Genomic DNA, 27857 nt, shown 5'->3' on the forward strand with positions numbered 1-27857 from the left:
TAGAAAACCAAAGCTACCACCTGTACAAAACCAGCCAACAATGCCACTGGACTAGACTTACAATCTGAGCTCCATCTTGTATGTACTGGTGGGGGATGAGGGGCATTTCTTCCCATTCTTGATGTTTCTTTTTGTGTGGAAAGATTTCCATCAGCAAATGGTCTTTGGTCTTACTCCACTCTCATCCCTTCCTTCCTTTCCTAAAGGATACACACATTCTGCTCTGTTTCTCCACATTTAAGTTTCCTAAGGGCAGGTGCCCATATACTGAAACTTGCAATAGTCCAGCACTACGTGCGAGAAGTCGGTCTAATTCTGAATTTCAATATTAAGAAGCCCACCTGACCAAAGGCAGAAGTCACATTTTCCAATATTAGCCTCATTAATAATAAAAGTGATATCCTGGCTTTTGGTATGTTGTATCCTTCCCTGGGGTTACTCAAAATCAGTTTAAAGCACAGGCATGATGAAGAGGGCTTTTGACTGCTTCCCTTCAACTCTCTATCACCCTAGGACTCTAAGCTCACCTGTGAAATCACCACTAGCCCAATGTTTGAACTCCATGGCCTTAGCACAGTGCCTTGCATATGGCAGATGCTCACTAATGTTTGTTAAACTGACTGAAACACATAATGAATGTCTTAAAAGATACAATTTACCTACCCTGTGTTGAAAAAAGGATGGATCAAGATATTTGTCAAATCGATCCTCAAATTTTACATCTGACTTTTTCCACTTGACCTGAAAAAAATTTTTTCACACGAAAATAAAGGCCAGTAAACAAATTAACAAGCTAACAAAATTCTGAGCACAATTAGGGAAGATTTACATAATTGGAATAGGAAACTAGAGAAATGGTGGAAAGTTACTGCCAATTTGAGAAGCTGAAACACGTATGATAAAAAAACAACTTTCCTCTCTGTGTATTAAAACTTCCAACTTTACCTAGAGGGATCATTTCAGTTTTCAAGGACATTAATATAAGTATTTGCTACTTATATACTCTGACCTGATAAATTGGTAAGAACTGTCCCTGGGTGGCTTAGTCAGTTGAGCATCCGACTTCAGCTCGGGTCATGATCTCACAGTTCGCGAGTTCAAGCCCCGCGTCAGGCTCTGTGCTGACAGCTCAGAGCCTGGAGCCTGCTTCAGATTCTGTGTCTCCCTCTCTCTCTCCCCCTCTCCCACTTGCTTGCGCACTCTCTCTCTAAATGTTAAAAAGAAGAACTGAACTAATTAGACCAATTAAAATAAGAATCCACCCATCTTTGACATTAGACTGCATTAGTTTTATTACAATTATCAAACTTCTTTATAAGTTCAGTTCCCGGAAATATCATTTGTACTAAGTACATATGCATAAGCTTAAAAAACTTAAAAACTGGCTACTACCAATGGACTCATTCCAGTTATCAGGGAAAAAAACTGGCAAAGAGAGAGGCTACCTACATCAGATTTTTCTTCTTTCCACTATTTTTAATCCTAATGGAACAGAATTAACTTGACAGTTGCAAAGGGCTCTGACAAGCTCTTACTCTGCAGGAGTATCTTATTCCAACTGATAAAGCAAAACATGGTAAACTATACCCATCCAGCAATTTTCAATACAGCATCATCTCTATCTGCAACAGTAAAAAGGAAAGAGAAACAACAAGGCATACTACAATCTAAAAATGTAACCATGAGAATACATGGCTGGGTTAGCTATAACTGCTCAGTTATAATGGTAAACTTTGCCATAGACAATGAGAAGTCCTGCATATGTGTACCTCTATCTAATACAGACCTGAGGCAAATCTTCTCCCTGCTTGTAGGAGGCTTACTTACATGCATTAAGGAAACAGTCTTAATAATATTCTGTTGCACCCTACTTTCATTTACTAAAGTAGTAAAACACACTTTACTGTTGCTATCAGGTCACAAACACTCATTAATGTATAATTATTTTAATACTTACTGAATATGACATCTGGATTTTAGTATTGGGAACAAGTTTCACCTTTCCTTCACTAGTTAGATTAACATCAACAATTCGATTTCCATTAAAACCTATTTCAAGTTTTTTGTAGGTCCAAAGATAGTAATCTTCTCCATTTTCATCTGCTTCACCAACAATACCTACAAAAGAAATAATACTTTATACAAGGTAATATCACTTAATATTTAAAATATATTAGAGGCTAAAAGCTCATAAAAAAAGTTCTTATAAACAAACAATATTTGAGGAATATTACCATTATTCCTCATGGTTAGAAAAAGGCAAAAGTATAGGCTGGAATTCTACTCTTTGTTAACTACTTGGCAAACATAAACCATAACCACACCATGAACAGTTCAGCATAACCTGTCACTACTGATACTCAAAGTTCATGCTTTGTCATGAGTATCACCTTCATTGTAATAATTATCATCTTATATGTATATACTTCCTAACACCTGAAAATTTCAGGGAAGTACTATGTCATCATCTGGCACAGTCATCCAGTTAGTAGTGGCCAAACTAAAATTAAGTTTCCATTCCCCAGAGGCCCAATCCAGTACTTTCTCTAATAACCTACACATTCCTAAATAAGCTTCACATAGGTGTTTATGGGTACCAAAACTTAAAATGTCTCTTCTTGAAGTCCTTAAGACTCGGAAGAGGAAGATGGCGGCGTAGGAGGACGCTGGGCTCACCGCGCGTCCTGCTGATCACTTAGATTCCACCTACACCTGCCTAAATAACCCAGAAAACCGCGAGAGGATTAGCAGAACGGAGTCGCCGGAGCCAAGCGCAGACGAGAGGCCCACGGAAGAGGGTAGGAAGGGCTGCGAGGCGGTGCGCGCTCCACGGACGGGCGGGAGGGAGCCGGGGCGGAGGGGCGGCTCGCCGGCCAAGCAGAGCCCCCGAGTCTGGCTGGCAAAAGCGGAGGGGCCTGACGGACTGTGTTCCGACAGCAAGCGCGACTTAGCCTCTGGGAGGTCATAAGTTAACAGCTCTGCTCGGAAAGCGGGAAGGCTGGAGGACAAAGGGAGGGAGAGTTGCTGAGCCCTGGGAACGACAGAGCTCAGTTTGGTGGGGAACAAAGGCGCTCGCCAGCGCCATCTCCCCCGCCCATCCCCCAGCCAAAATCCCAAAGAGAACCAGTTCCTGCCAGGGAACTTGCTCGCTCTGCGCAAACACCCAACTCTGCGCTTCTGCGGAGCCAAACCTCCGGCAGCGGATCTGACTCCCTCCAGCTGCCACAGGGCCCCTCCTGAAGTGGATCACCTAAGGAGAAGTGATCTAAGCCTGCCCCTCCTGCCCCCGTGCACCTTGCCTACCCACCCCAGCTAATACCCAGATCCCCAGCATCACAAGCCTGGCAGTGTGCAAGTAGCCCAGACAGGCCACGCCACCCCACAGTGAATCCCGCCCCTAGGAGAGGGGAAGAGAAGGCACACACCAGTCTGACTGTGGCCCCAGCGGTGGGCTGGGGGCAGACATCAGGTCTGACTGCGGCTCCGCCCACCAACTCCAGTTATACACCACAGCACAGGAGAAGTGCCCTGCAGGTCCTCACCACGCCAGGGACTATCCAAAATGACCAAGCGGAAGAATTCCCCTCAGAAGAATCTCCAGGAAATAACAACAGCTAATGAGCTGATCAAAAAGGATTTAAATAATATAACAGAAAGTGAATTTAGAATAATAGTCATAAAATTAATCGCTGGGCTTGAAAACAGTATAGAGGACAGCAGAGAATCTCTTGCTACAGAGATCAAGGGACTAAGGAACAGTCACGAGGAGCTGAAAAACGCTTTAAACGAAATGCATAACAAAATGGAAACCACCACGGCTCGGACTGAAGAGGCAGAGGAGAGAATAGGTGAACTAGAAGATAAAGTTATGGAAAAAGAGGAAGCTGAGAAAAAGAGAGATAAAAAAAATCCAGGAGTATGAGGGGAAAATTAGAGAACTAAGTGATACACTAAAAAGAAATAATATACGCATAATTGGTATCCCAGAGGAGGAAGAGAGAGGGAAAGGTGCTGAAGGGGTACTTGAAGAAATAATAGCTGAGAACTTCCCTGAACTGGGGAAGTTTGAAAAAGGCATTGAAATCCAAGAGGCACAGAGAACTCCCTTCAGACGTAACTTGAATCGATCTTCTGCACGACATATCATAGTGAAACTGGCAAAATACAAGGATAAAGAGAAAATTCTGAAAGCAGCAAGGGGTAAACGTGCCCTCACATATAAAGGGAGACCTATAAGACTCGTGACTGATCTCTCTTTTGAAACTTGGCAGGCCAGAAAGAATTGGCACGAGATTTTCAGTGTGCTAGACAGAAAAAATATGCAGCCGAGAATCCTTTATCCAGCAAGTCTGTCATTTAGAATAGAAGGAGAGATAAAGGTCTTCCCAAACAAACAAAAACTGAAGGAATTTGTCACCACTAAACCAGCCCTACAAGAGATCCTAAGGGGGACCCTGTGAGACAAAGTACCAGAGACATCACTACAAGCATAAAACATACAGACATCACAATGACTCTAAACCCGTATCTTTCTATAATAACACTGAATGTAAATGGATTAAATGCGCCAACCAAAAGACATAGGGTATCAGAATGGATAAAAAAACAAGACCCATCTATTTGCTGTCTACAAGAGACTCATTTTAGACCTGAGGACACCTTTAGACTGAGAGTGAGGGGATGGAGAACTATTTATCATGCTACTGGAAGCCAAAAGAAAGCTGGAGTAGCCATACTTATATCAGACAAACTAGACTTTAAATTAAAGGCTGTAACAAGAGATGAAGAAGGACATTATATAATAGTTACAGGGTCTATCCACCAGGAAGAGCTAACAATTATAAATGTCTATGCGCCGAATACCGGAGCCCCCAAATATATAAAACAATTACTCATAAACATAAGCAACCTTATTGATAAGAACGTGGTAATTGCAGGGGACTTTAACACCCCACTTACAGAAATGGATAGATCATCTAGACACACGGTCAATAAAGAAACAAGGGCCCTGAATGAGACATTGGATCAGATGGACTTGACAGATATATTTAGAACTCTGCATCCCAAAGCAACAGAATATACTTTCTTCTCGAGTGCACATGGAACATTCTCCAAGATAGATCATATACTGGGTCACAAAACAGCCCTTCATAAGTTTACCAGAATTGAAATTATACCATGCATACTTTCAGACCACAATGCTATGAAGCTTGAAATCAACCACAGGAAAAAGTCTGGAAAACCTCCAAAAGCATGGAGGTTAAAGAACACCCTACTAACAAATGAGTGGGTCAACCAGGCAATTAGAGAAGAAATTAAAAAATATATGGAAACAAACGAAAATGAAAATACAACAATCCAAACGCTTTGGGACGCAGCGAAGGCAGTCCTGAGAGGAAAATACATTGCAATCCAGGCCTATCTCAAGAAACAAGAAAAATCCCAAATACAAAATCTAACAGCACACCTAAAGGAAATAGAAGCAGAACAGCAAAGGCAGCCTAAACCCAGCAGAAGAAGAGAAATAATAAAGATCAGAGCAGAAATAAACAATATAGAATCTAAAAAAACTGTAGAGCAGATCAACGAAACCAAGAGTTGGTTTTTTGAAAAAATAAACAAAATTGACAAACCTCTAGCCAGGCTTCTCAAAAAGAAAAGGGAGATGACCCAAATAGATAAAATCATGAATGAAAATGGAATTATTACAACCAATCCCTCAGAGATACAAACAATTATCAGGGAATACTATGAAAAATTATATGCCAACAAACTGGAAAACCTGGAAGAAATGGACAAATTCCTGAACACCCACACTCTTCCAAAACTCAATCAGGAGGAAATAGAAAGCTTGAACAGACCCATAACCAGCGAAGAAATTGAATCGGTTATCAAAAATCTCCCAACAAATAAGAGTCCAGGACCAGATGGCTTCCCAGGGGAGTTCTACCAGACGTTTAAAGCAGAGATAATACCTATCCTTCTCAAGCTATTCCAAGAAATAGAAAGGGAAGGAAAACTTCCAGACTCATTCTATGAAGCCAGTATTACTTTGATTCCTAAACCAGACAGAGACCCAGTAAAAAAAAGAGAACTACAGGCCAATATCCCTGATGAATATGGATGCAAAAATTCTCAATAAGATACTAGCAAATCGAATTCAACGGCATATAAAAAGAATTATTCACCATGATCAAGTGGGATTCATTCCTGGGATGCAGGGCTGGTTCAACATTCGCAAATCAATCAACGTGATACATCACATTAACAAAAAAAAAGAGAAGAACCATATGATCCTGTCAATCGATGCAGAAAAGGCCTTTGACAAAATCCAGCACCCTTTCTTAATAAAAACCCTTGAGAAAGTCGGGATAGAAGGAACATACTTAAAGATCATAAAAGCCATTTATGAAAAGCCCACAGCTAACATCATCCTCAACGGGGAAAGACTGAGAGCTTTTTCCCTGAGATCAGGAACACAACAGGGATGCCCACTCTCACCGCTGTTGTTTAACATAGTGCTGGAAGTTCTAGCATCAGCAATCAGACAACAAAAGGAAATCAAAGGCATCAAAATTGGCAAAGGTGAAGTCAAGCTTTCGCTTTTTGCAGATGACATGATATTATACATGGAAAATCCAATACACTCCACCAAAAGTCTGCTAGAACTGATACATGAATTCAGCAAAGTTGCAGGATACAAAATCAATGTACAGAAATCAGTTGCATTCTTATACACTAACAATGAAGCAACAGAAAGACAAATAAAGAAACTGATCCCATTCACAATTGCACCAAGAAGCATAAAATACCTAGGAATAAATCTAACCAAAGATGTAAAGGATCTGTATGCTGAAAACTATAGAAAGCTTATGAAGGTAATTGAAGAAGATTTAAAGAAATGGAAAGACATTCCCTGCTCATGGATTGGAAGAATAAATATTGTCAAAATGTCAATACTACCCAAAGCTATCTACACATTCAATGCAATCCCAATCAAAATTGCACCAGCATTCTTCTCGAAACTAGAACAAGCAATCCTAAAATTCATATGGAACCACAAAAGGCCCCGAATAGCCAAAGTAATTTTGAAGAAGACCAAAGCAGGAGGCATCACAATCCCAGACTTTAGCCTCTACTACAAAGCTGTCATCATCAAGACAGCATGGTATTGGCACAAAAACAGACACATAGACCAATGGAATAGAATAGAAACCCCAGAACTAGACCCACAAACGTATGGCCAACTCATCTTTGACAAAGCAGGAAAGAACATCCAATGGAAAAAAGACAGTCTCTTTAACAAATGGTGCTGGGAGAACTGGACAGTAACATGCAGAAGGTTGAAACTAGACCACTTTCTCACACCATTCACAAAAATAAACTCAAAATGGATAAAGGACCTGAATGTGAGACAGGAAACCATCAAAACCTTAGAGGAGAAAGCAGGAAAAGACCTCTCTGACCTCAGCCGTAGCAATCTCTTACTCGACACATTCCCAAAGGCAAGGGAATTAAAAGCAAAAGTGAATTACTGGGACCTTATGAAGATAAAAAGCTTCTGCACAGCAAAGGAAACAACCAACAAAACTAAAAGGCAACCAACGGATTGGGAAAAGATATTTGCAAATGACATATCGGACAAGGGGCTAGTATCCAAAATCTATAAAGAGCTCACCAAACTCCACACCCGAAAAACAAATAACCCAGTGAAGAAATGGGCAGAAAACATGAATAGACACTTCTCTAAAGAAGACATCCGGATGGCCAACAGGCACATGAAAAGATGTTCAGCGTCGCTCCTTATCAGGGAAATACAAATCAAAACCACACTCAGGTATCACCTCACGCCAGTCAGAGTGGCCAAAATGAACAAATCAGGAGACTATAGATGCTGGAGAGGATGTGGAGAAACGGGAACCCTCTTGCACTGTTGGTGCAGCCGCTCTGGAAAGCAGTGTGGAGGTTCCTCAGAAAATTAAAAATAGACCTACCCTATGACCCAGCAATAGCACTGCTAGGAATTTATCCAAGGGATACAGGAGTACTGATGCATAGGGGCACTTGTACCCCAATGTTCATAGCAGCACTCTCAACAATAGCCAAATTATGGAAAGAGCCTAAATGTCCATCAACTGATGAATGGATAAAGAAATTGTGGTTTATATACACAATGGAGTACTACGTGGCAATGAGAAAAAATGAAATATGGCCTTTTGTAGCAACGTGGATAGAACTGGAGAGTGTGATGCTAAGTGAAATAAGCCATACAGAGAAAGACAGATACCATATGGTTTCACTCTTATGTGGATCCTGAGAAACTTAACAGGAACCCATGGGGGAGGGGAAGGAAAAAAAAAAAAAAGAGGTTAGAGTGGGAGAGAGCCAAAGCATAAGAGACTGTTAAAAACTGAGAACAAACTGAGGGTTGATGGGGGGTGGGAGGGAGGAGAGGGTGGGTGATGGGTATTGAGGAGGGCACCTTTTGGGATGAGCACCGGGTGTTGTATGGAAACCAATTTGACAATAAATTTCGTATATAAAAAAAATAAATAAAAAAAAATAAAATTTCTCCCAAAAAAAAAAAAAAAAAAATGTCTCTTCTTTATGTTTCAAGCACTGGCCCCATCCCTGGGAAAACATCAAAATGAAGAGTGTTGAAGATAAATGTTAATGAGGCACAGTTTAAAATGATCATTCTGATCACAACTTCAGATACTGGAGGAAGACCCGAATAGTGTCAGGGCAATAGGTGGTAGCTAGGGATCTCTCTCGTGTGCCCTCATACTGTCAGCTATTTATCTAACGTTCCCTACCGAAACCTATATACTTCCCAAGAACCTTATACTCTACAAGTGACTCCTTTCCTCTATGGTTAATGCATCTCATTAAAGTAGTAGGGGAAAAAAAGATCCTTTCTTATTAAGGAGTATTTGCTTATTAACCAAAGTTGTTCTCTCAAATTGATACAAATTCAAGGAATATAGTTTCATTGTATTTGGGGTTGCAGAGGGATAATGAAATCCTTCTAATAATTAATTTCATCAAGGTTTATTTACCTACGTACTCTGAAAACTCTGGGATAGAGACAATTACACCAAATGAGCTATTCTCTGAGGGTTGTTTTTTTTTGTTTTTTTGTTTTTTTTTTTTGAGAGAGAGAGAGAGAATGTGAGTCGGGGACAGGGGCAGAGGGGGAGAGAGGGGGAGAGAGGGGGAGAGAGGGGGAGAGAGGGGGAGAGAGAGGAAGAGAGAGAGAGAGAGAGAGAGAGAGAGAGAGAGAGAGAATATCAATCTCAAGCAGGCTCCACGCTCAGTGCAGAGCCCAACATGGGACTCAATCCCACAACCCTGGGATCATGACCTGAGCCGAAATCAAGAGTCAGGCACTCAACCGACCTGGGTTGAACCACTCAGGCACCTCTCTCTAAGGGGCTTTAAAAAAGATTGTGAAATACTTACCCCAAGAAAAAGCTAAGTAAGAATTTTCTTCTGACAAGAATTTTTGTAGTTCAGACATTCTAGGACACCCAAACGTATCTTTCCTAAACACAACAGACCCTGGAATCCCAGGGCTAAAAAAGATTTATTTTAACAGGAAAGCACAATTGCCATGTTGCTAAGGAAATCCACAGAAATGACAAAAAAAAACTATGGTCATAAAAGAAACCCAAAAGCAATGGAAAAAGAACAGGAGAGGAACTTGCTCTCCCACCAAAAACAGAGGAAACCCTGACTAATGGGTTCTTCTGAACTACAGGCTCACAAATCTTGAGCGACTATTCAGCACATCTTCCTGCTACCCTCAGAGCTGATCACAGAAATGTCTGTGTTAATGTTAACGCTAATTATAGTCATTAATATGAAATGCTTACTATTTATACCTAATTAACATGCAACAGATAGCAATGATGCATACAATTACATCTTGAGATTGACTTTCTTACAAATTTCATCTTAGAACCACATTAGACTCTGGTCTGATATGTTCAGTATTTCAGTTTGCTGCTCAAGAATATAGTGGTCTGCCAACAAATTAAAGAATCAGAATGTTTATTATATATAAGAACAGGTGTCCAAAGGGGGAAAAAAACCCACCAAGAGAATAATATGATCAAACATGCTGGTTATCATAGCATAATGATTTAATTTCATCATATTCTTAACAAGTTCACCACCTTCACGTAGCTCAACCAGCTATGGGACTCTCCCCACCTCGTCAGTAGCATACATATCTGGCAGAGCTCTGTGCCTTGCATGCTGTCACTCATATGAGACACAAAGGGACACAGAGCAGCTGTGGTCCCCAAATGCCCTGCCAATTGCAGTAAGTACTCAACTACTCTTTCGAATAGTCACTTCCCACCCTCTTTAGAATATTCAATTACTTTATACTGACTTGCAATACTAACTCATTTCAACAGTACATAGATGTGAACTCCTTTACCTAATACTGATGTTCTCCTGCAAAGCTGCATGTCAATATATCCTTCAAAGAAAAAAACCAACTAAAATAATCTAATCAAGTCCAGCACAAGCAGAGTTTGGATTTTGTATAGGTTTATATTAACTATCCATCAATACAGAAAAATAAGAGCTAAAACACTAAAATGTTTTTAGGGGTGCCTGGTTGGTTCAGGCAGTAGAGACATGACTCACGATCTCAGGGCTGTAAGTTCGAACAGGGTGTAGAGATTACTTAAAAATAAAAATCTTAAAAAAAAAAATAAAAAAAACTTTAAACATACAGTGTTAGGAGTCTGCAGAACAAGTCGCTCAGGAGACTGTCTTATCTAAAACCATACTACCACAGTTCCACATGAGAGAAAGCCCAAATAAAACTTCAAAATCCTATTTAGTTCCTTTGATTATATATGACAGAATAAGTGAAAATAAGATATACAAAAATGGGGGAAGGGAAGATATTTCAGATTGTTCAAAATGCCTTTTAATTCCTTAAATCTGAAAAGTTATACTATATAAAAGTTGTATTTTGAGGGAATATCATACAAGGTTTGGCAACGTTAAAACCCCTTCAAGCAACAGGGATCATAAAGAGTCAAAAACTGTATGATCAACAAGGGATCATAAAATTGATGTTAAAATAATTCCGTGGAAAATAGTGAAAACTCATTTACTGATTCAGTGTACAATCAATCACCTTAAGAGTCATTACATAAGTCATGCTTATTATGCAAGTATGCCCAAACTTTAAATGGAACATATAATACCTACCCCATATTGGTAAGTCATCTATGTACATCTGGTACCAGTAGTGATTTTTAATAGCATACACAAATGCATCTCTCTTTTCTTTATCTAAGTCAATTTCACAGTAAGTGGCTGGCATCACATCATCTGCATAAAATAAAAATTGTGAATTAGCACACTGGTTTGCAAAATAGAGGAAAAATTACACAAGAAAAAGCCAACATTTCCTTAAGTTAAAATTTGTATTCATAACAGTTGAATTTAGATGATAATTATAGGAGGATTCATTCAGTTGATAATTCTTTCCTTTTTAATGAATGTTTTAAGATTTTTCAAAATAAAAGAATTTAACCATCTTTATTTTCAAAGACTATCTAATTACATGAAGAAATTTTCCTTTGTATAAAGAAAATTATACAAGAACATTTACAAAATAATTTTAAAATGAATAATTTGCTTTTAAAAACAAAAATAAAAAAGCTTACAATACACAGGAAAGTCCTCATTTAATGTACATAAAAACTCAAAAATATGATCCTAAATAGAACAACTTCTAGCTGTAAGATCTCTGAGATAAATATTCATTTTAACATTCTTGGAAATGCAAGTCACTGGAGGCCATAGATTCTATGAGGAATTCTAGAGACTCTTCATAATTAGAAAGATTAAAATACAACCTCCATCTAGCAGGTGTCACTGTTTATTAATTACCCAAAGGTCCCATAGAGATGAGTCATTTCCACTTGAATGCTTTAAAAAATACTGCTACCACAATACTGTTCAGATGGTCTCTAACCTATAAACGTTTCAAAAATGTGCTTTCAAAATGGGCTTATAAATAAGTGCTAGGGATACAACGTACAACGTGATGACTATAGCTAACACTGCTGTATGACATAGGAAGGTCTTTAAGAGAGTAAATCCTAAAAGTTCTCATCACAAGAAGAAAATTTTTTTCTTTCTTCTTTTCTTTTTATCTATGTGAGAATATGGATGTTAGCCCAACTTATTTGTGGTAATCATTTCACAATATGTGTGAATCAAACAATCATGCTTGTATGCCTTAAACTTCTACAGTGATATATGCGGCTATTTCTCAATAAACTGGAAAAGATGTGCTTATGGTCATTAGTTTCTAAACAAAATAAGACCAAACCCAAAAAACCTGCAAACACTCTAGATGTCCACTTAAATGATTAAATTGTTTTTGTAGATTACTTAGGCAATTAGAATAAATGATAAATCCTAACAACAACAACAAGAAAGCACAGTTGTTGAAGGTCTCCTGTATTATATTATCGGTTATTTTGAACTTGAAATGCAATTCCCCCCAAGAAACAATGTTAAATTTCTTAAATCTTGATTAAAACTTCTTAAACATAAATTGCAGCTGAACCATGATTAATAGCCAGCTATATTATTTCCACGAGAAACAGCAATCTGAGTTATGACACTAGCAACATGTCTTCCCAATCCTCAACAAGAACAGCTTTCCCTTATTAGAGCTCAGTCCAGAGTGGGTACCCCAAAATCATAACACCAAGACGGCAGGAAACACTGAAGTCCATGAAAGACAGATAGGGAAATACTCTCACTCCCAAAGTAGAAGAAGAAAATTGCTGTCGCCTCCAACAATGGCTCCCACACAGACTTCCTTTCCACCAAGGCCCTTTCAGGCAGCAAGGAATTTAGGATTTTCATAATGGCAAAAACTGAGACAGAGCAGAGAAGGGCGGGAGGGTTAGGACACGAGATTGCTAGAAAGGGTTCCTACAGCAGGAACTAGAAGAACTGGTAGCAAGAGGTCTCCAGATTTCCAGAGCGTGATAATGCACAAAGGGCAGCAGGAGACTACTGCAATGAGGGGAGAAAGAACCACAGGAAGGTCCAGGCTTGGGCAGCAGCAAACAGCTGTGAGAGACCTCACAGCAAATACTGCAAAGCCACCAAATTCCTTGCTGTTAAAATCAGACATTCACAGATAATCTCCACTAACAGTGTGGAGGTCTTACGCGCGAAGTTCTGAGATATACAAAATGGCATTTACCTGCATAAAGCTTTTAGGATTCCTCACAGTCTGAACTTCAGTTCATTTCTCTCTTGCCCAACTATCTATCATCTTCTCACCCTATACTCTAGCCAAACCCAACTACCTGCAGTTTGCACACATCTTGTGCTCTCTTGGCCTCTGGACTTTCTGGCCTATGTTGGAAAGTCTACTACAAATGTCTATCCTAAAATTTTTCCCATCTCCTACCCTCTCCTCCGTAGAGTAATCCTGAATTCCCCACCCCTCACACCTCTCAAATACCAGAGCCCACCCCTTTCTGTGAAGTTCCATGGCTTTCTCCCCATACCTCTCTATGACACCTAAGCCTATACCACTTACAACCTCATACCAGTATCTTACCTCCTCAAAAAGACTGTCAGGCCTTGAGAGCTATGTGTATACTGATTATATCCTTTTTATCCCCACCTATGCCTGTTTCAGTACTCTACACAGAACAGGCACTAAACAAACAGAACATTTTAGCAAATTTCAAGAGCATGCTTTTACATTTATTCAGCAAAGGAAAACATGAAGTATATGACAGTACACACATATACATTCATTTGTGTATGATTAGTGTGCGTGTGTGCATGTAAGGAGAAAAATGCCAATATAAACAAATGAAATTTTTGAGTGGAGTATCTCAGAATGATTCACAAAGAGGTCTTGAAGAGTATCTTTCACTGATGTAAAATCGAGTAAAGAAACGGGTCAAAGGGAAAACCTATCGTTATCGTGGGCTATAAAAAGGACCATGTGAGGTCATATTTTAATGAAATTCCTCTTGCAGACATGTGGGCAAATACAAACATCACAAATAATTGAAAAGTCTGGTTGCTCAGCTAAAACAGCACTTCTCTCAGGAGGGAGCCGCTTTGAAAATAACTAATGTAAAGTGTCTAAATATGCCAAATCATTGTTCAGCATTTAATTGGAAAACAATTCTGAAAAATCTATCACCGTAAGTCACTACTGTAAAATTATAAAAGGACATACCTTTTTCAGATGAAATACACACCTATGAATTCTGAAGAGGAGCCAATTAAGATTTCACCAATGTAAACACACATTATATGGCGGGGATGGGGGGAACAAAAGCAAAGTTATAAAGTGGTAATGTTAATACTGACTTTTCAAGCAGACAGCACGGGTAGATTCTGGAAACTACATACCAGTATATCTGTCATCAATTCACAACAACACCCCAAACTAATAACTGAATGGACAATGCAAACATTGCCAAAAGAATATGGAAACTGTTTGAGTTCTCTAGGAACCTATCATGCCTAGCTTTATTAGCTTTCTCTTTTGATAGCATTACTTAACTGGAAATCACAAATGCTCTAACTCAAATTCAGCAGCACTTGGCAGTTTTTCATGAAGTCACCATAGACAAATTTATAGACAGAAACTTGAGTTTTAGTCTGGATTCTACTATTGACTAGCTATGTGAATAAAAGCCAGTCATTCAACCTTTGCAAACCTCAGATCCCTCCCCGGTAAGACAGAGATAACATCTATGCTATCTCTCTTCCAGAGTTGTTTTAAGAATTAAAAGTGTCAATATATTCACAGTGTTTCCTTGGGCCACATATCCATTTGAGAATCCAATGAAAGTGGTGTCTCCCTTGTCCCCCCAAAATGCACATTCACACAAAACTAAATGTACAATTTCAGAAAACCCATGGACCCCTGAAGCCAGAGTTTCTGGTTCAACTTTGTACACCCAGAGCCTACTGTAGTGCTGGAAAGCACTAAACACTCAAAATCTGCTGAATGAAGAAAAAAAAAGATCTGGAAAAACTGGTATAGTCACAGTTAATCAATATATATATCGAAAGCATTATATTATATATTAAAGCATATATATATTAAAAGTATTGATTAACTGACCAAACTATCTGGAATGTAAACTGTACAATTTTTTCCTAGATGACTAATTGGCAACATATACCAAGATTTGCCTTTGGGGCTCCTGGGTGGCTCAATCAGTTGAGCATCCAACTCTTGATTTCAGCTCAGGTCATAATCCTGGGTCATGGGATTGAGACCCTTATGTTAGGCTCCGCACTGAGCGTGGAGCCTGCTTCAGATTCTCTCTCTTCCCCCTCTCTGCCCCTCTCCCCTTCTTATATGATCTCTCTCTCTAAAACAAAAAGAAACAGAGAGAGAGAGAGAGAAAGGCCTTAAAAATGTTTATATCCTTTGATTCAGTAATTCTAAGAATTTACCTTAATAAAAGATTCAGAGATGCATTAAAATACTTAAGTGCTAGGGTAGCCAAATGATTATTTCTAATAGAAAAAAAATCAAAAAAAAGCAAGGAGGGGGGGCACCTGGATGGCTCAGTTGTTAGAGTGTCTTTCACTCAGATCATGATCTAGCAGTTCGTGAATTTGAGCCCTGTATCAGGCTCACTGCTGTCAGCACAGAGCCTACTTTGGATCTTCTGTCTCCCTCTCTCTCTGCCCCTTCCCCACTTGTGCTCTCTCAAAAATAAAACATTAAAAAAAAAAAAAGCAAGCAAGGAAGAAAGAAAACAGAAAGGAAGGGAGGAAGAGAAGTAAAGGAAAAAAAGAAAGAAAACAATCAGAATACCTTATCATCGGGAAATGGGGAAAATTACAATATCCAAGTTATAGAATACAACATAAACACATTTTTAAAAAAGTAATTAACAGGGGCACCTGGGTGGCTCAGTTAGTTAAGCATCTGACTCTTGATCTCGGCTCAGGTCATGATCTCATAGTTCATGAGACTGAGCCCCAGGTCAGGCTCTGCACTGACTGTGTGGAACCTGCTTGAGATGCTCTCTCTGTGCCCCTCCCCCACTCACTTTTTTTTTTCTCTTTCTCTCTCAAAATAAATATTAAAAAAAAGAAAAAAAAGAAGAGTAAAAACTATACATAACTTATTAACAGTAAGTTAAAAATATTATGTATCTGACACATAATAAACACTATATTACACAATTTTTTGAAATCATATATATAACAGGAACCCAATTTTTTTTTTCAACGTTTATTTATTTTTGGGACAGAGAGAGACAGAGCATGAACGGGGGAGGGGCAGAGAGAGAGAGGGAGACACAGAATCAGAAACAGGCTCCAGGCTCTGAGCCATCAGCCCAGAGCCTGACGCGGGGCTCGAACTCACGGTCCGCGAGATCGTGACCTGGTTGAAGTCGGACGCTTAACCGACTGCGCCACCCAGGCGCCCCTTTAAAATTCTAAATAATGTGGGTGAATGCAAAGAAAGAAGGATGGAAGAAAATGTTAATGATAATTATATCCAGGTGATTTTTTATTTGCTTCTTTATATTTCTCTGTAGTTTCTAAATTTTGTACACCGATCCTATATCATTGTCAAAATCAGAAAAAAATATATACACATACATTCTTTTGAAAAAAAAAAAAAAATCAATCTGGAGTAGAACAATGTTATCAATGGTTTGAAAAGGAACTTATAAAAAGCCCAGGCTATTCAAATTTGCAGTCAGCACAAGGTTTAAGGAATTGCTAACACCAGAATTCAAAATACCTAAATACAAGATTCAGTACAAGATTCAAATTATTTGGTCTGGCTAAAACACTCTGGTTGAAACCAACAGGACAAAATATGGCATTAAGTTCCCAGACTTCCAATTAAACAAGGCAGATTAACCACAAGTATGTGTCCTTTCCCTCCTGAAACTCCATTAAAATGTCAATAAAGGAATTAAAAGGATGTAGGTACACAAGGACAAAAAGAGGACAGTAAGATTTCAAAGCATTTTTGGAACACTGAAAATTAACAGAAGATGGTAAATGACTAACAAAGCAGAAGAAACCATAACAGAAGAAAGGGGGTTGGTGTCACAGAACACAAGAGACACTTGAGATTCTCAGGACTTGAAAGGCACCACACATGTCAAAAATTAGGGGACAGGATCTAGGGCTGAACACATAGAGGAACTGTATAAAAATATGTTTATGGAAGGCTTAGATGCCCAAGTTCCCTTTTCCACTCACCACAAAGCTAGATGAATAACCTCAATCCCCCCCCTCCAGTAGACCAGAGAAACCTTCCCCTAGAGAACTCCAACAAAAAGGCTGCACAATTAGGGAGAGTAGAATCCAGGGACTGAAAACAGGGTGGGGGGATTAACTTAAGTAAAAATCTTTAGGCAGAATGAAAGGACCTGCCACTTTTCCAGACTTTTCCCCAGTCTTTGGCAATCAGGCTCTTACCACCCAGACAGGTATCTGGAAGGACATACTGCACTGTGGTTAAAAGCTCAAACTCTAGCCCTGCGCTCCCTAGGTTCAAATCCTTACCCTGCCACTTTGCATCTGTGAACCCTTGGACAAGTTACCCAACCTCTGGGCCCCAACCTCCTCATCTGAAAAACAAGGATATACACCTCATAACATTGAGGATGAAAACTGTCAAGACTGAGAATCACTGAATTAGAAATACATAAGACTCAGAGTAGCCTTTGGCATTTCCCTTTATCTGTAGTTCTCTTATCATTTCACTCTAGAGAAGCAAAAGAAATACTTATATTTCTTTTATAATTTCATCCCTCTGTTAAGTTGGGATATTCAAGAAAAAGAAAATTCAAAAGAAGATCAATAAAACAAATGGGAGGAAAGAATCCTCTAGAAGCCATCAATTTTTCAACAATATCCTTCATTATGCTGTAAGAATTCTCAAATGAGGGAGAAGGGGAGTGGACAGTGACCTCCCCTGGTTAGGAATTACTATTCCAGATCATCTAAAGATCATAGTAGAACCAATTATCATAAAGAACAGATAGGCACAGGGTGCTATCTGAGCCTGGGTGGCTCAGTCCGTTAAGCGTCTGACTTTGGCTCAGGTCATGATCTCACAGCTTGTGGGTTTGAGCCCCACGTCCGGCTCTGTGCTGACAGCTCAGAGACTAGAGCCTGCTTCAGATTCTATGTCTCCCTTTCTCTCTACACCTCCCCCACTCTCACTCTGTCTCTCTCTCTGTCCCTCTCTCAAAAATAAATATTTGAAACAATTTATTTTAAAAGAACAGATAGGGAGTGCCTGGGTGGCTCAGTTAAGCATCTGACTCTTGATTTTGGCTCAAGTCATGGTCTCATAATTTGTGAGATCAAACCCGACGTCAGGCTCTGCACTAATAGCACAGAGCCTGCTTGGGATTCTCTCTCTCCTATCTGCCCCTCCCCACTCACAAGTGCTCTCTCTCTCTCTCTCTCTCTCTCAAAATAAATAAACTTAAAAAAAAAAAAGAGCTTACAATGTCTTAATAGCTAAGGATGCAAGAGTGAACAAGAAAGCCACTGTCCCTGCCCTAGCAGAACTAACTAAACTACTTAGCAAGCTAGTACAATAGTTTGAGGATAAATCAAACCCTATAATCAATAAACTAATTTAACATTTCATAATTGCTAATACAAAATTAAGTTGGAACTACAGACCCACACTATGTGTGATTAGTATTCCTACCAATGGCCATTTTAAAAATGTAAACTATGTATCAGGAACTTTGATAAATGCTCTACACAAACTACCTCATTTAAATCAAACAATTCTGTCAAGTAGATATCATTTCCTTTATTTCACAGATGAGGAAAATGAGATTCAAAGTGTAAGAATAACTTGTCCATGACTAAACAGGTAGGCAGAGGTGGCACTGGGATGCATCAAGTCTCTGACTCTAAAGCACATGTTTTCTCTATTCTGCAATGGCAGGGTTCCAAGAGGTACCCTCTAAAATCATAGGGTAATGCATTCAGGCCTGGTTCAAAGATACCCAACTTAATTCTGCCCTTCTATTTTTAATCTTATTTAAATGTTCTTGGTTTAGTATTTTGTCTAATGGTAGTATATAACATTATTAGGAGGAAAAAAAAAAGCTGTACATAAAATCTCAAGTGAGAGGCATCCTACATTAGACTTAAGACTGTCACTCGTTCCCTAAAGGTCAATTTAGTGACCTTTATGAGATAATACCAATTCATTTAACCTGGCAGAATCTACTAAATTTTAAAAAAGGCATGTATATTTATCTGTGTGTGAGTGTGTGTGTGTGTATATATATATACACAGTATTTTCTAGTTTTGAAATATTTCCAAAACTTTATGTTCTTATTTGAATACGCCTTTAGAAGAACCTTTAAAAATCGAATACTTGAGAGATGAAAAGATTAACAATATAAATGTTTCTATAATTCACGTAGGGACAGAAGGCTCGAGTTTCCGTGGCATTATTAGTATGCCATGATACGCCTTGGGCAAATCATTTCATCTCTGGGCTTCACTAAGGGGAAATCAGATGACAATCTCTAAGGCGCATCCAACCTTTAAAATTCTATGACACCATAAATAACAACCAGGAAACCTAGTAAAACATTTCTCAAAGCATGATCAACTATGTCTTTGAACAGGGCAAGCAAAAGAGAAATCTAATCAGCATTTACTTTTTCATTGGGACCACTTAATTTAGCAGCTCCCTTAGCAGCACATCCGCCTGCGTTGGAGGTGCAGAGCTGAGAAGACTCCAAGGAACCGCCAACTCTCCGGGAATAACACCTGGCCAATCCTTGTGCTTTTCATCAAAAGGTGCTTAGTCGGAAAGGAAAATAAAGCCCACTTTTACAGCCCACGAAAACGTTCCCCTCTATCTAAACAATCTACCCATTTCAGCCTCAAGGAACGAATAAAAGAGGACAAGTGAAAATAGCTGAAAGATTACTCTTCTTTAGTAAACAGGGTGAGGACTTCAAAAAGTGATCAAATATGTCCACGGCAACAAAGCAGGACTCAGAGTTTTTTTGCCTATTCTCTCTCTCTCTGGTTCCTCCTTGGTACACTAGAAATGTGCACCAAGTATGTAAAAGGAGACAGTTATGTGAATAAATGTAGGATTGATGTTCTCAAAGATCCCACATGCCAGTCCAAGTTTTCTCCTTACTTGTAATTAAGTAGTTAAGTTGCCTGATTAAATTAAAACTCAAGCCTTAGGGCATGTTTACAATAATTTATAAAGTTACAGGCAGGTCACTGTGGTTTAAATTTACAACTTAATTTTATAATTAAGCCCCAAAGAACACAGTGTGGGGAAAGGGTGGGGAGAATACAAATATGTACACCTATTTTCAACAATAACAAAAATATTCTGAAAACAAGAATGAAATTTAACTAGTCAAAATTAAACATTATCTTTAAAAATCTCAATTCACATCCGTTTCTCAAAAGTGCAAAAATAGCAGCAATTACGGTTCATTTTACACTTGTAGACAATGAAGTCACAATTAAAGAGCTTCAGTAAAATCAATGCAGTAAAAAACAGGATTAAAATTCAGAGTTCCTGATTACAAGATCCAAGCTCTATTCAAAAATCAGGACACCTAATCAAAGATCCTGTAAAAACTCAATTACTCAAGCTTCTGTTCACTGGGTTAAAAATGTCTATGCAGGAGGAAACATACTCTCTGGCTAATTTCACAGAGAAAAATTAGAAGTTTAAACACTTTAAACTCAAAGGGCCTGATAAAATAGATACCTGCATAATAAATAGATGAGGATTTTTTTCCAATTTTAACAAGTCTTTGACCTAAAATTTAAAACCACACTACTTACAAGAATTGAAAGAGTAAATTAACACCCACTGATAAATACATTCTGAGCCAATGGTACAGGTCTGAATTTGAGGCTTTACACAGAATTTTAAATATCCATATACCCCATGACATTCTTGCACCTCCAGAAATTATGAAATCTCCTGACAGCCTTCCCTAACCACATATGTCCAATAACTAGAAGGTTTACTAGAAATCACTTTTCAGGAAGAAATAGGTTAGGGAAATAAAATTTTAACAAATATTTACTTTATTATTTTACAAATATTCAAAATAAACCTTTGTTACTTACTAACATACTTTTCTCAATGCAACTTAACTTACAGATTAAAACATTTTTTAGAGTTTAAAGCAGTGGTTCTCTAAGGTCAATCAGCAATGTCTGATGACAGGCTGGACTGTCACAACTGGAAGGTGCTACTGGCACTTACTGGGTAGAAGCCAAGAACTTTGCTAAACATCCTACAAAGTACAGGACAGCCCCCCACAAAATAGAATATCTGGCCCCAATGTCAATAGTGTCAAAACCGAGAAACCCTAGTCTATAATCTGACTTGTACTATAAGGACTATTAAGGTTTACTTACCTTTGAATTTAATATCCAGACCACTAAATTCCAATTCAACTCCTTGAAGTGCTTCTCCCAGAGTTTCATGGTAATGACTGATACTTTTTTTTGACCCCACACAAAATGGAAGTGAAAAGTACTTATATGTCTCTTGGCGATTATGGTAGGGCCCAACAGTATTCATCCATAAGACAACTTCCTCTTTATCATGATACTGAAACAAACAAACAAACAAAAAAACAAATTATAAATTTTTTAATCTAATTTAAATTAAGGGAGTATTTGTTATATGATCTAAACAAAAGTGTACTGTGTTTGGGAAGCTATAAAATACTGGAGGTTTATTTTATTTTAATCTGATGATCAATGTCCATACCTTACAAAGACACTTGTTGAATTTTAAAATTATATCTTCTGATTGTGATCTCAGGCAGATCCATCTTTTCTAAACTTTGTTTTACAGAAGGTACTGTTTAAACAAAGTCCAATAGCACATAAGAGTTCAACAGCGCATCAAATAATGGTGAACCCAGAACCAGTATTATTCACCATGCTAACATGGACAAGGAAGGAGGAAAGAAAATCAATAGCTTACCCAGAAACTCATGCTAATCATTAGGAACTAAAAAATCTAATGTTGCCAGCAAGCGCAAATAAAATTTCATCTCCTTTCTGATCTTTTCCGTGGCCATTGGTCAAGGTACTAGAAATGACTAAACAAGAGGAAGAGAAACCCATGCTATGGAAATCTCCACAGTCCACTCAAGCCATCATTCTATCTTCCCCCTTTACTAGCCTGAAAGACATGTACTGTATGCATACTTCTTTGGATAAGTAACAATGATTCTCGCCATCAGTAAATACCATCTGTAGCTAAATCTGGAGTGTGGTCCAATGACTGTGGGTAGGTGACTCCACCTTTCCAGGGTCCAACTGGGAATGTGCCAAAGATTTCTAAAATCTTAAGTTTAAAATTCCAATGATTCTATGAAAAGCAATTACCCACAGCAACACAAACTGAAGACAAGATAGGATACAATTTAAGTCAACTAACAGTGCAGACATTAAATCACTGATCAATTATTTACCGAGTGCCTGCTACATCCAATAATTGTGTTTATAGCTGAGGATACAGCTGTTAACAAGACAGGTTCCCTGCCCTACTGGAGCTCAAAGCCTAAAGGGAAAGATGGACATTGAACAAGTAATTATAATAAAGTAGAGTGCTAAGGAGCATGTACTAGAGAAAGCTAACCAACTAACCAACTACCAAATTCTTACCTCTAAAACTAATATAAAAACATTTTTTTAATCAAAATCCAACCTCTCCAAAAACAAACTCATGCCACCCAAATCTACCCTTTCATCTTTGTTTTTCTAATGGTATCACCATGCACTCGCACACGGAAACTCAAACCCCAAGTCTCTCTGCATTCCAAAACCACACTGACTTGTCTACTCTTACCCAAAGCATCTACATCTTCCTTTTGATTCACAGCACCAGCATCCTAGGAGTTAGATATAATCACCTCATCTTCAAATATAATAAACGTCTCAATGTCATATAAAACATCGTTTAGGTCATTAAGAAAATAATAAACTATCTTATTTTTTGAATACATGAGACACGTACCAAGCATAGTGTTAGGTGTTAAGGACACACAGTTGACCCTTGAACAATGCAGGGTTAGGGTCACCAACCCACCATGCAGTCAAAAATCCATACGTAACTTTTGACTACCCCAAAACTTAACTGCGAATAGCCTTGTTGATCAGAAGCCTTACCAACAACATAAACAATCGATTAACACATTTTTGTATGTTATATGTATTATATACTGTATTCTTACAATAAAGTAAGTTAGAGAAGAGAAAATGTTAAGAAAATTGTAAGGAAGACAAAGTACATTTGTCATACTGCACTGTATTTACGGAAAAAAATCTGCATGTAAGCAGAACTACGCAGTTCAAACCTGTGTTGTTCAAGGGTCAATGTATAGATAAATAAAATACTGTCCTTTCCTTTAAGTTCACAATCTATAGTGGAAGACAAGTAAATGATTAATGATGAAGAAATAGCATTAAAACTAAGGTAATAAAGGGCTATCATAGCAGCAACAAAGGAATCATTAATTCTGCTTTGGCAGAGAAGAAAATTCTCTAACAATATAGAAAATCATAAACCATTTCAAGTGAACTCAGAAAAACAACTATAGATAATCTTCACGTATGAAGGAAGGAATCAAAGGTCTGAATATATCCATACATCCCCATTCAGCTGACAAAGCTATTACACCACCACTCTTCATCTGATGCTCATGGTCACACAGCACTAATCAATCAAGGCACTCCTTTACAGAGACGGTTATAGCATAAGAATTCTCAAAACAGTGCGCTAAACCAATCAATGATCAACTGACCATAGCTAGTATTAGAATTGAAACCTGCTCACTTGGCAGAAACCTCTCTGCATAGTATAATCTACACAAAAAGTATTTAATAAATACAACGGGAAAACAATGAAAAAAAAAAACACAGAAAAAATGCTGAAATGTAAAGTTCATTAGCAACTTACTAAAAAAAAAGTTTGAAGTATGCGTATTGACTGATATGTGCACTGATTGCAATAGTTCCCTTTTAGAGAAAAAGGGAAGGTAACAAAATACATCTATTTAAGATTAGAATGCTGAACAAGAGGACCTATCAATGAGGACCTTGTCATTAATCCTGCCGAGTCTGCAGAAATGTTTAAATGTTACTTGGGAAAATAAGCACAAAAATATTTTTTCTATCAATTCCAATACTCATAATTCCTTTAAAAATAGGCAAAAATCTGAACTTAAATACTTATTTAAAAAGGGCATTCTTTTTTTTATACAAACTGAAACATAAAATAACTGAAGGGTCACAGCGTGTGTTCAACGACACATTCTGAAGTCACTTATTTTAATCATTCATGAAACCTGAATGGGGCAGTACAGTTGTGGCCACATGATGGAAATTGCACTGTAACAAAACGTACACCGTTCTGTAACCCTTCTGGGAAGAGGACTGAAATAATAATTAGAAATACATATAGATGTGTAATATATACACACCTTCACACACACACATACGGGGGGTGTGGTTAGGCTAAAGATTAATGCAAAAATGCTTCTTTTCCTTTACATCACTCCTTATGCAGACCATGATCAATATAATTAACTTAATTAAAATGTTACTTTTCTTTGCAGTTCTTGATTACCCCTGAGAGTAAGTGCTCCCAAGACAAGGTCAAGACAAGAGTTCTTTTTCAAGAGAGAAAATGTGCCTTAAAAATATCTTGAAATTAGAAACTATCAAAAGGAAGACTTTACACAATGTTTTTTAAGAGAAAAAACACTTTTCCTTTCCCTAAAGCTGCTGAGAAAGTCCCTGAGCTCCACCAATCCATGAGCAGAAAGCAACAGAGGGAAGGCTCTTCTCTCTACTCTGGCCAAAAGGCTAACCTAATTCACTTTCAAAACATTCCATGAAGTTCTAGCAAGCTCATTTTAAATCCTTTCTTTGGAAAAACTATGAGTAGGCCAATGACACTGAGAAAGACAGAGATTTGCAACTTACCTGCTGAGTGTAACCAGAAGGGGAGAAAACGCAAGGAAGCATAGCAGGGGACCAGGGGACCCTTGAGCATGGCAGCAGTAGTCCCTTCCGTGAGGCCTACCTGGGAAGTAGCCAAGCGAGAGGAGGCCAATCCAGACCACCTGCATTCTTCACCTCACCGTTCTATTCATTTTCCAGTTCTCAGAAGAGTTTCAGTTATACTAAATTTCTGAGCCATCCCCTCCAGCCCAAATGGTTTATAATATTGTCTTCCCTTCCTTTTCTTCTCCACCTTGTTTCTCATGCCATTCCCCCAAATCTACAATGCCCTCCTTCTCTCCACTTTGTCAATTTCTACTTATCCTTCAAAACTACTCAAATCCTTTCTCAAACCCTCTAATCCTCAGCTAAAGCCTTAACAGATCAATCCCTAACATGATCTCACCATCTTTTCTGATTGTATTAGCTAACACTTATTAAGCACATACTCTGTGCTAGGCAAACTAAGGTCTTTACATGAATATTTAATCCTCTCAAAATTTTATTAAAATAGATGCTATTATTTTTCCCATTAAAAAATTTTTTTCTACTGTTTATTTTATTTTTGAGAGAGAGACAGAGCGTGAGTGGGGGTGGGGGGGCAGAGAGAGGGGGAGACACAGAGCTCCTTCAGGCTCTGAGATGTCAGCACACAGCACAACGCGGGGCTCGAACCCACAAACCGTGAGATCATGATTTGAGCCGATGTCGGATACCCAACTGACTGACCCAGAAAGATGCCCCTATTTTCCCCATTTTACACATTAAAATAGAGAACAAAGATGTTAAATAATTTGTCCAACATCATATAACTAATTAGTATCACATTTACAAGTTTAGGACTACACTTTTGCTAATCCCAAGTCAGTTTCATTAACTAAAGAGCAAAAACTAAATGAAGAAAATATGATAAAAATACAGCTGTACAAAGCAACTAAAGACAGTTACTGAATACTGAACAACTTTTCCATTTGAACCTTTAATCTGCCTTAAAGAAGAAAACCTTCCTAAGAAGTGACTTGTGTTCTAATTTCAAAAGGCCTGACCTTTATTCTCAAGATGTCACCAATGTTAGGCCTCTCTTAAATACTGTTTATGTGCTGGGAAAGGAGAGACACAGAAGTTTCTCTCCTTGATAGAAATCATGAATTAATTTTTCTTAGGAAGAACACTTTAGGAGATAGTGTTACTGATGTACTCATGTAAAATCTGAATAAGAAATGATACTTTGGGGGCATCTGGGTGGCTCAGCCGGTTAAGCATCTGACTTTGGCTCAGGTCACGATCTCATGGTTTGTGGGTTCGAGCCCCATGTCGGGCTCTGTGCTGACAGCTTGGAGCCTGGAGCCTGCTTTGGCTCAGGTCACGATCTCATGGTTTGTGGGTTCGAGCCCCATGTCGGGCTCTGTGCTGACAGCTTGGAGCCTGGAGCCTGCTTTGGATTCTGTGTCTCCCTCTCTCTCTGCCCCTCCCCTGCTCACGCTCTGTCTCTCTCTGTCTCAAAAATAAAATAAACATTAAAAAAAAAAAAAGAATTTATACATACAGGAGAAGGACTAAGGGCTCAGAATAAGCACCCAAATGCCACCACTTCCATGGGATGAGGTAAAATATACAATGTTTGCTTTCTTTTTTTTTAGATTGAAGTAGAGATTTGGGGAAGATTTTTTCCACTCTTTACATAAATATATTATTTTAAAGCATTGCATATTCAAGAACAGGAATCTGAGTATGACCCACACCCAGATAAAATTAATAAAAGCATAAACTTTGCACTATTCTTTAGGTAAATTCACTTAAGTGCCTTAAGTGATATGAGAAGAAATTGTGGTTGAGCCAACTAAGTAGCCAAATTTCCGAGATGGAGTATTCTAGTAATGTATTTCATTGAGTTTGTATATATACCATGCACACTCTTTATTATACATATATATGTATAATATATGCATATTACACATGTTTGCTTTAAAATACATATCAGAGTGGGGTGCCTGGCTGGTTCAGGCGGAAGAGCATGAGACCCTTGATCTCGGGATCGTGAGTTCGAGCCCCACGCTGGATATAGAGATAACTTAAATAAAAAAAAAAATAAAAATAAAAAAAACAAAAAAACCCACAAACCTAAAAAAAATTTTAAATACATATCTGAGAATGCAAAATTTAGTTCTCAAAGTGTTTCAGAAATCGTAATTTTGATGCCTTTTATTTATTTAAAGCACACATCAGATTCTTAATATAAATAAATATAATTATAAAATATAGAAATAGATTTTTAGATAATCTCTTGAGATAACTGTGCTCTCTATCTCCCTCTCTCTCAAAATAGCTTTGTACCTAAATAAACTTTTAGTCTACCACAGAGTACAGCCGAAAATAGGACAACGAATTATGGCATTCCTAAAACTAGATCTATATTAAAGCACTCACAAATTCACCTGCAGCAAAGTTTATTCTCTTTATAAATCTTCAAAGAAGTTTTAAGAGTTCCCAAACTCCCAACAGAGACAAAGACAAGAAGCTGCCATTTGACAAAGTAAAGCAAACAAACAATTTCTGAAATCACTCGGTGGTGTGCTAAGTGTTTATAGCAGAGGCTGAGTGTATGCTACCCTAGGTACAGATTGGGCCCTTCTAACATCACCTACCAGAGGTACAATGGGCCACAAAGAAATGCGATTTTAGATTAGTTAGGGCCACTAAGTCATAACAGCATCCCAAAGACCATGCATCCTACATGAACAATGGTCTGGATTTGTTCACTGTGCTTTAAGCAATGGGTTTCATGCTTCCAACA

General features: G+C 38.3%; 1 protein-coding gene across 1 annotated transcript in view; it reads right to left on the reverse strand.

Annotated features, from left to right (window-relative positions):
- The window catches only part of TM9SF3 (transmembrane 9 superfamily member 3), a 75917-nt gene that overhangs the window by 43323 nt on the left and 4737 nt on the right, over window positions 1-27857 (reverse strand). Inside the window, exons 2-5 of the mRNA XM_047825092.1 lie at window positions 21461-21656; window positions 11236-11358; window positions 1958-2118; window positions 664-741 (exon numbers count right to left, since the gene is read on the reverse strand). Coding sequence (XP_047681048.1) covers window positions 664-741; window positions 1958-2118; window positions 11236-11358; window positions 21461-21656 — 558 coding nt within the window. The remainder of the gene's footprint in view (window positions 1-663; window positions 742-1957; window positions 2119-11235; window positions 11359-21460; window positions 21657-27857) is intronic.

Source organism: Prionailurus viverrinus, chromosome D2 (genome assembly GCF_022837055.1).
Source record: "Prionailurus viverrinus isolate Anna chromosome D2, UM_Priviv_1.0, whole genome shotgun sequence".
Taxonomy (NCBI): domain Eukaryota; kingdom Metazoa; phylum Chordata; class Mammalia; order Carnivora; family Felidae; genus Prionailurus; species Prionailurus viverrinus.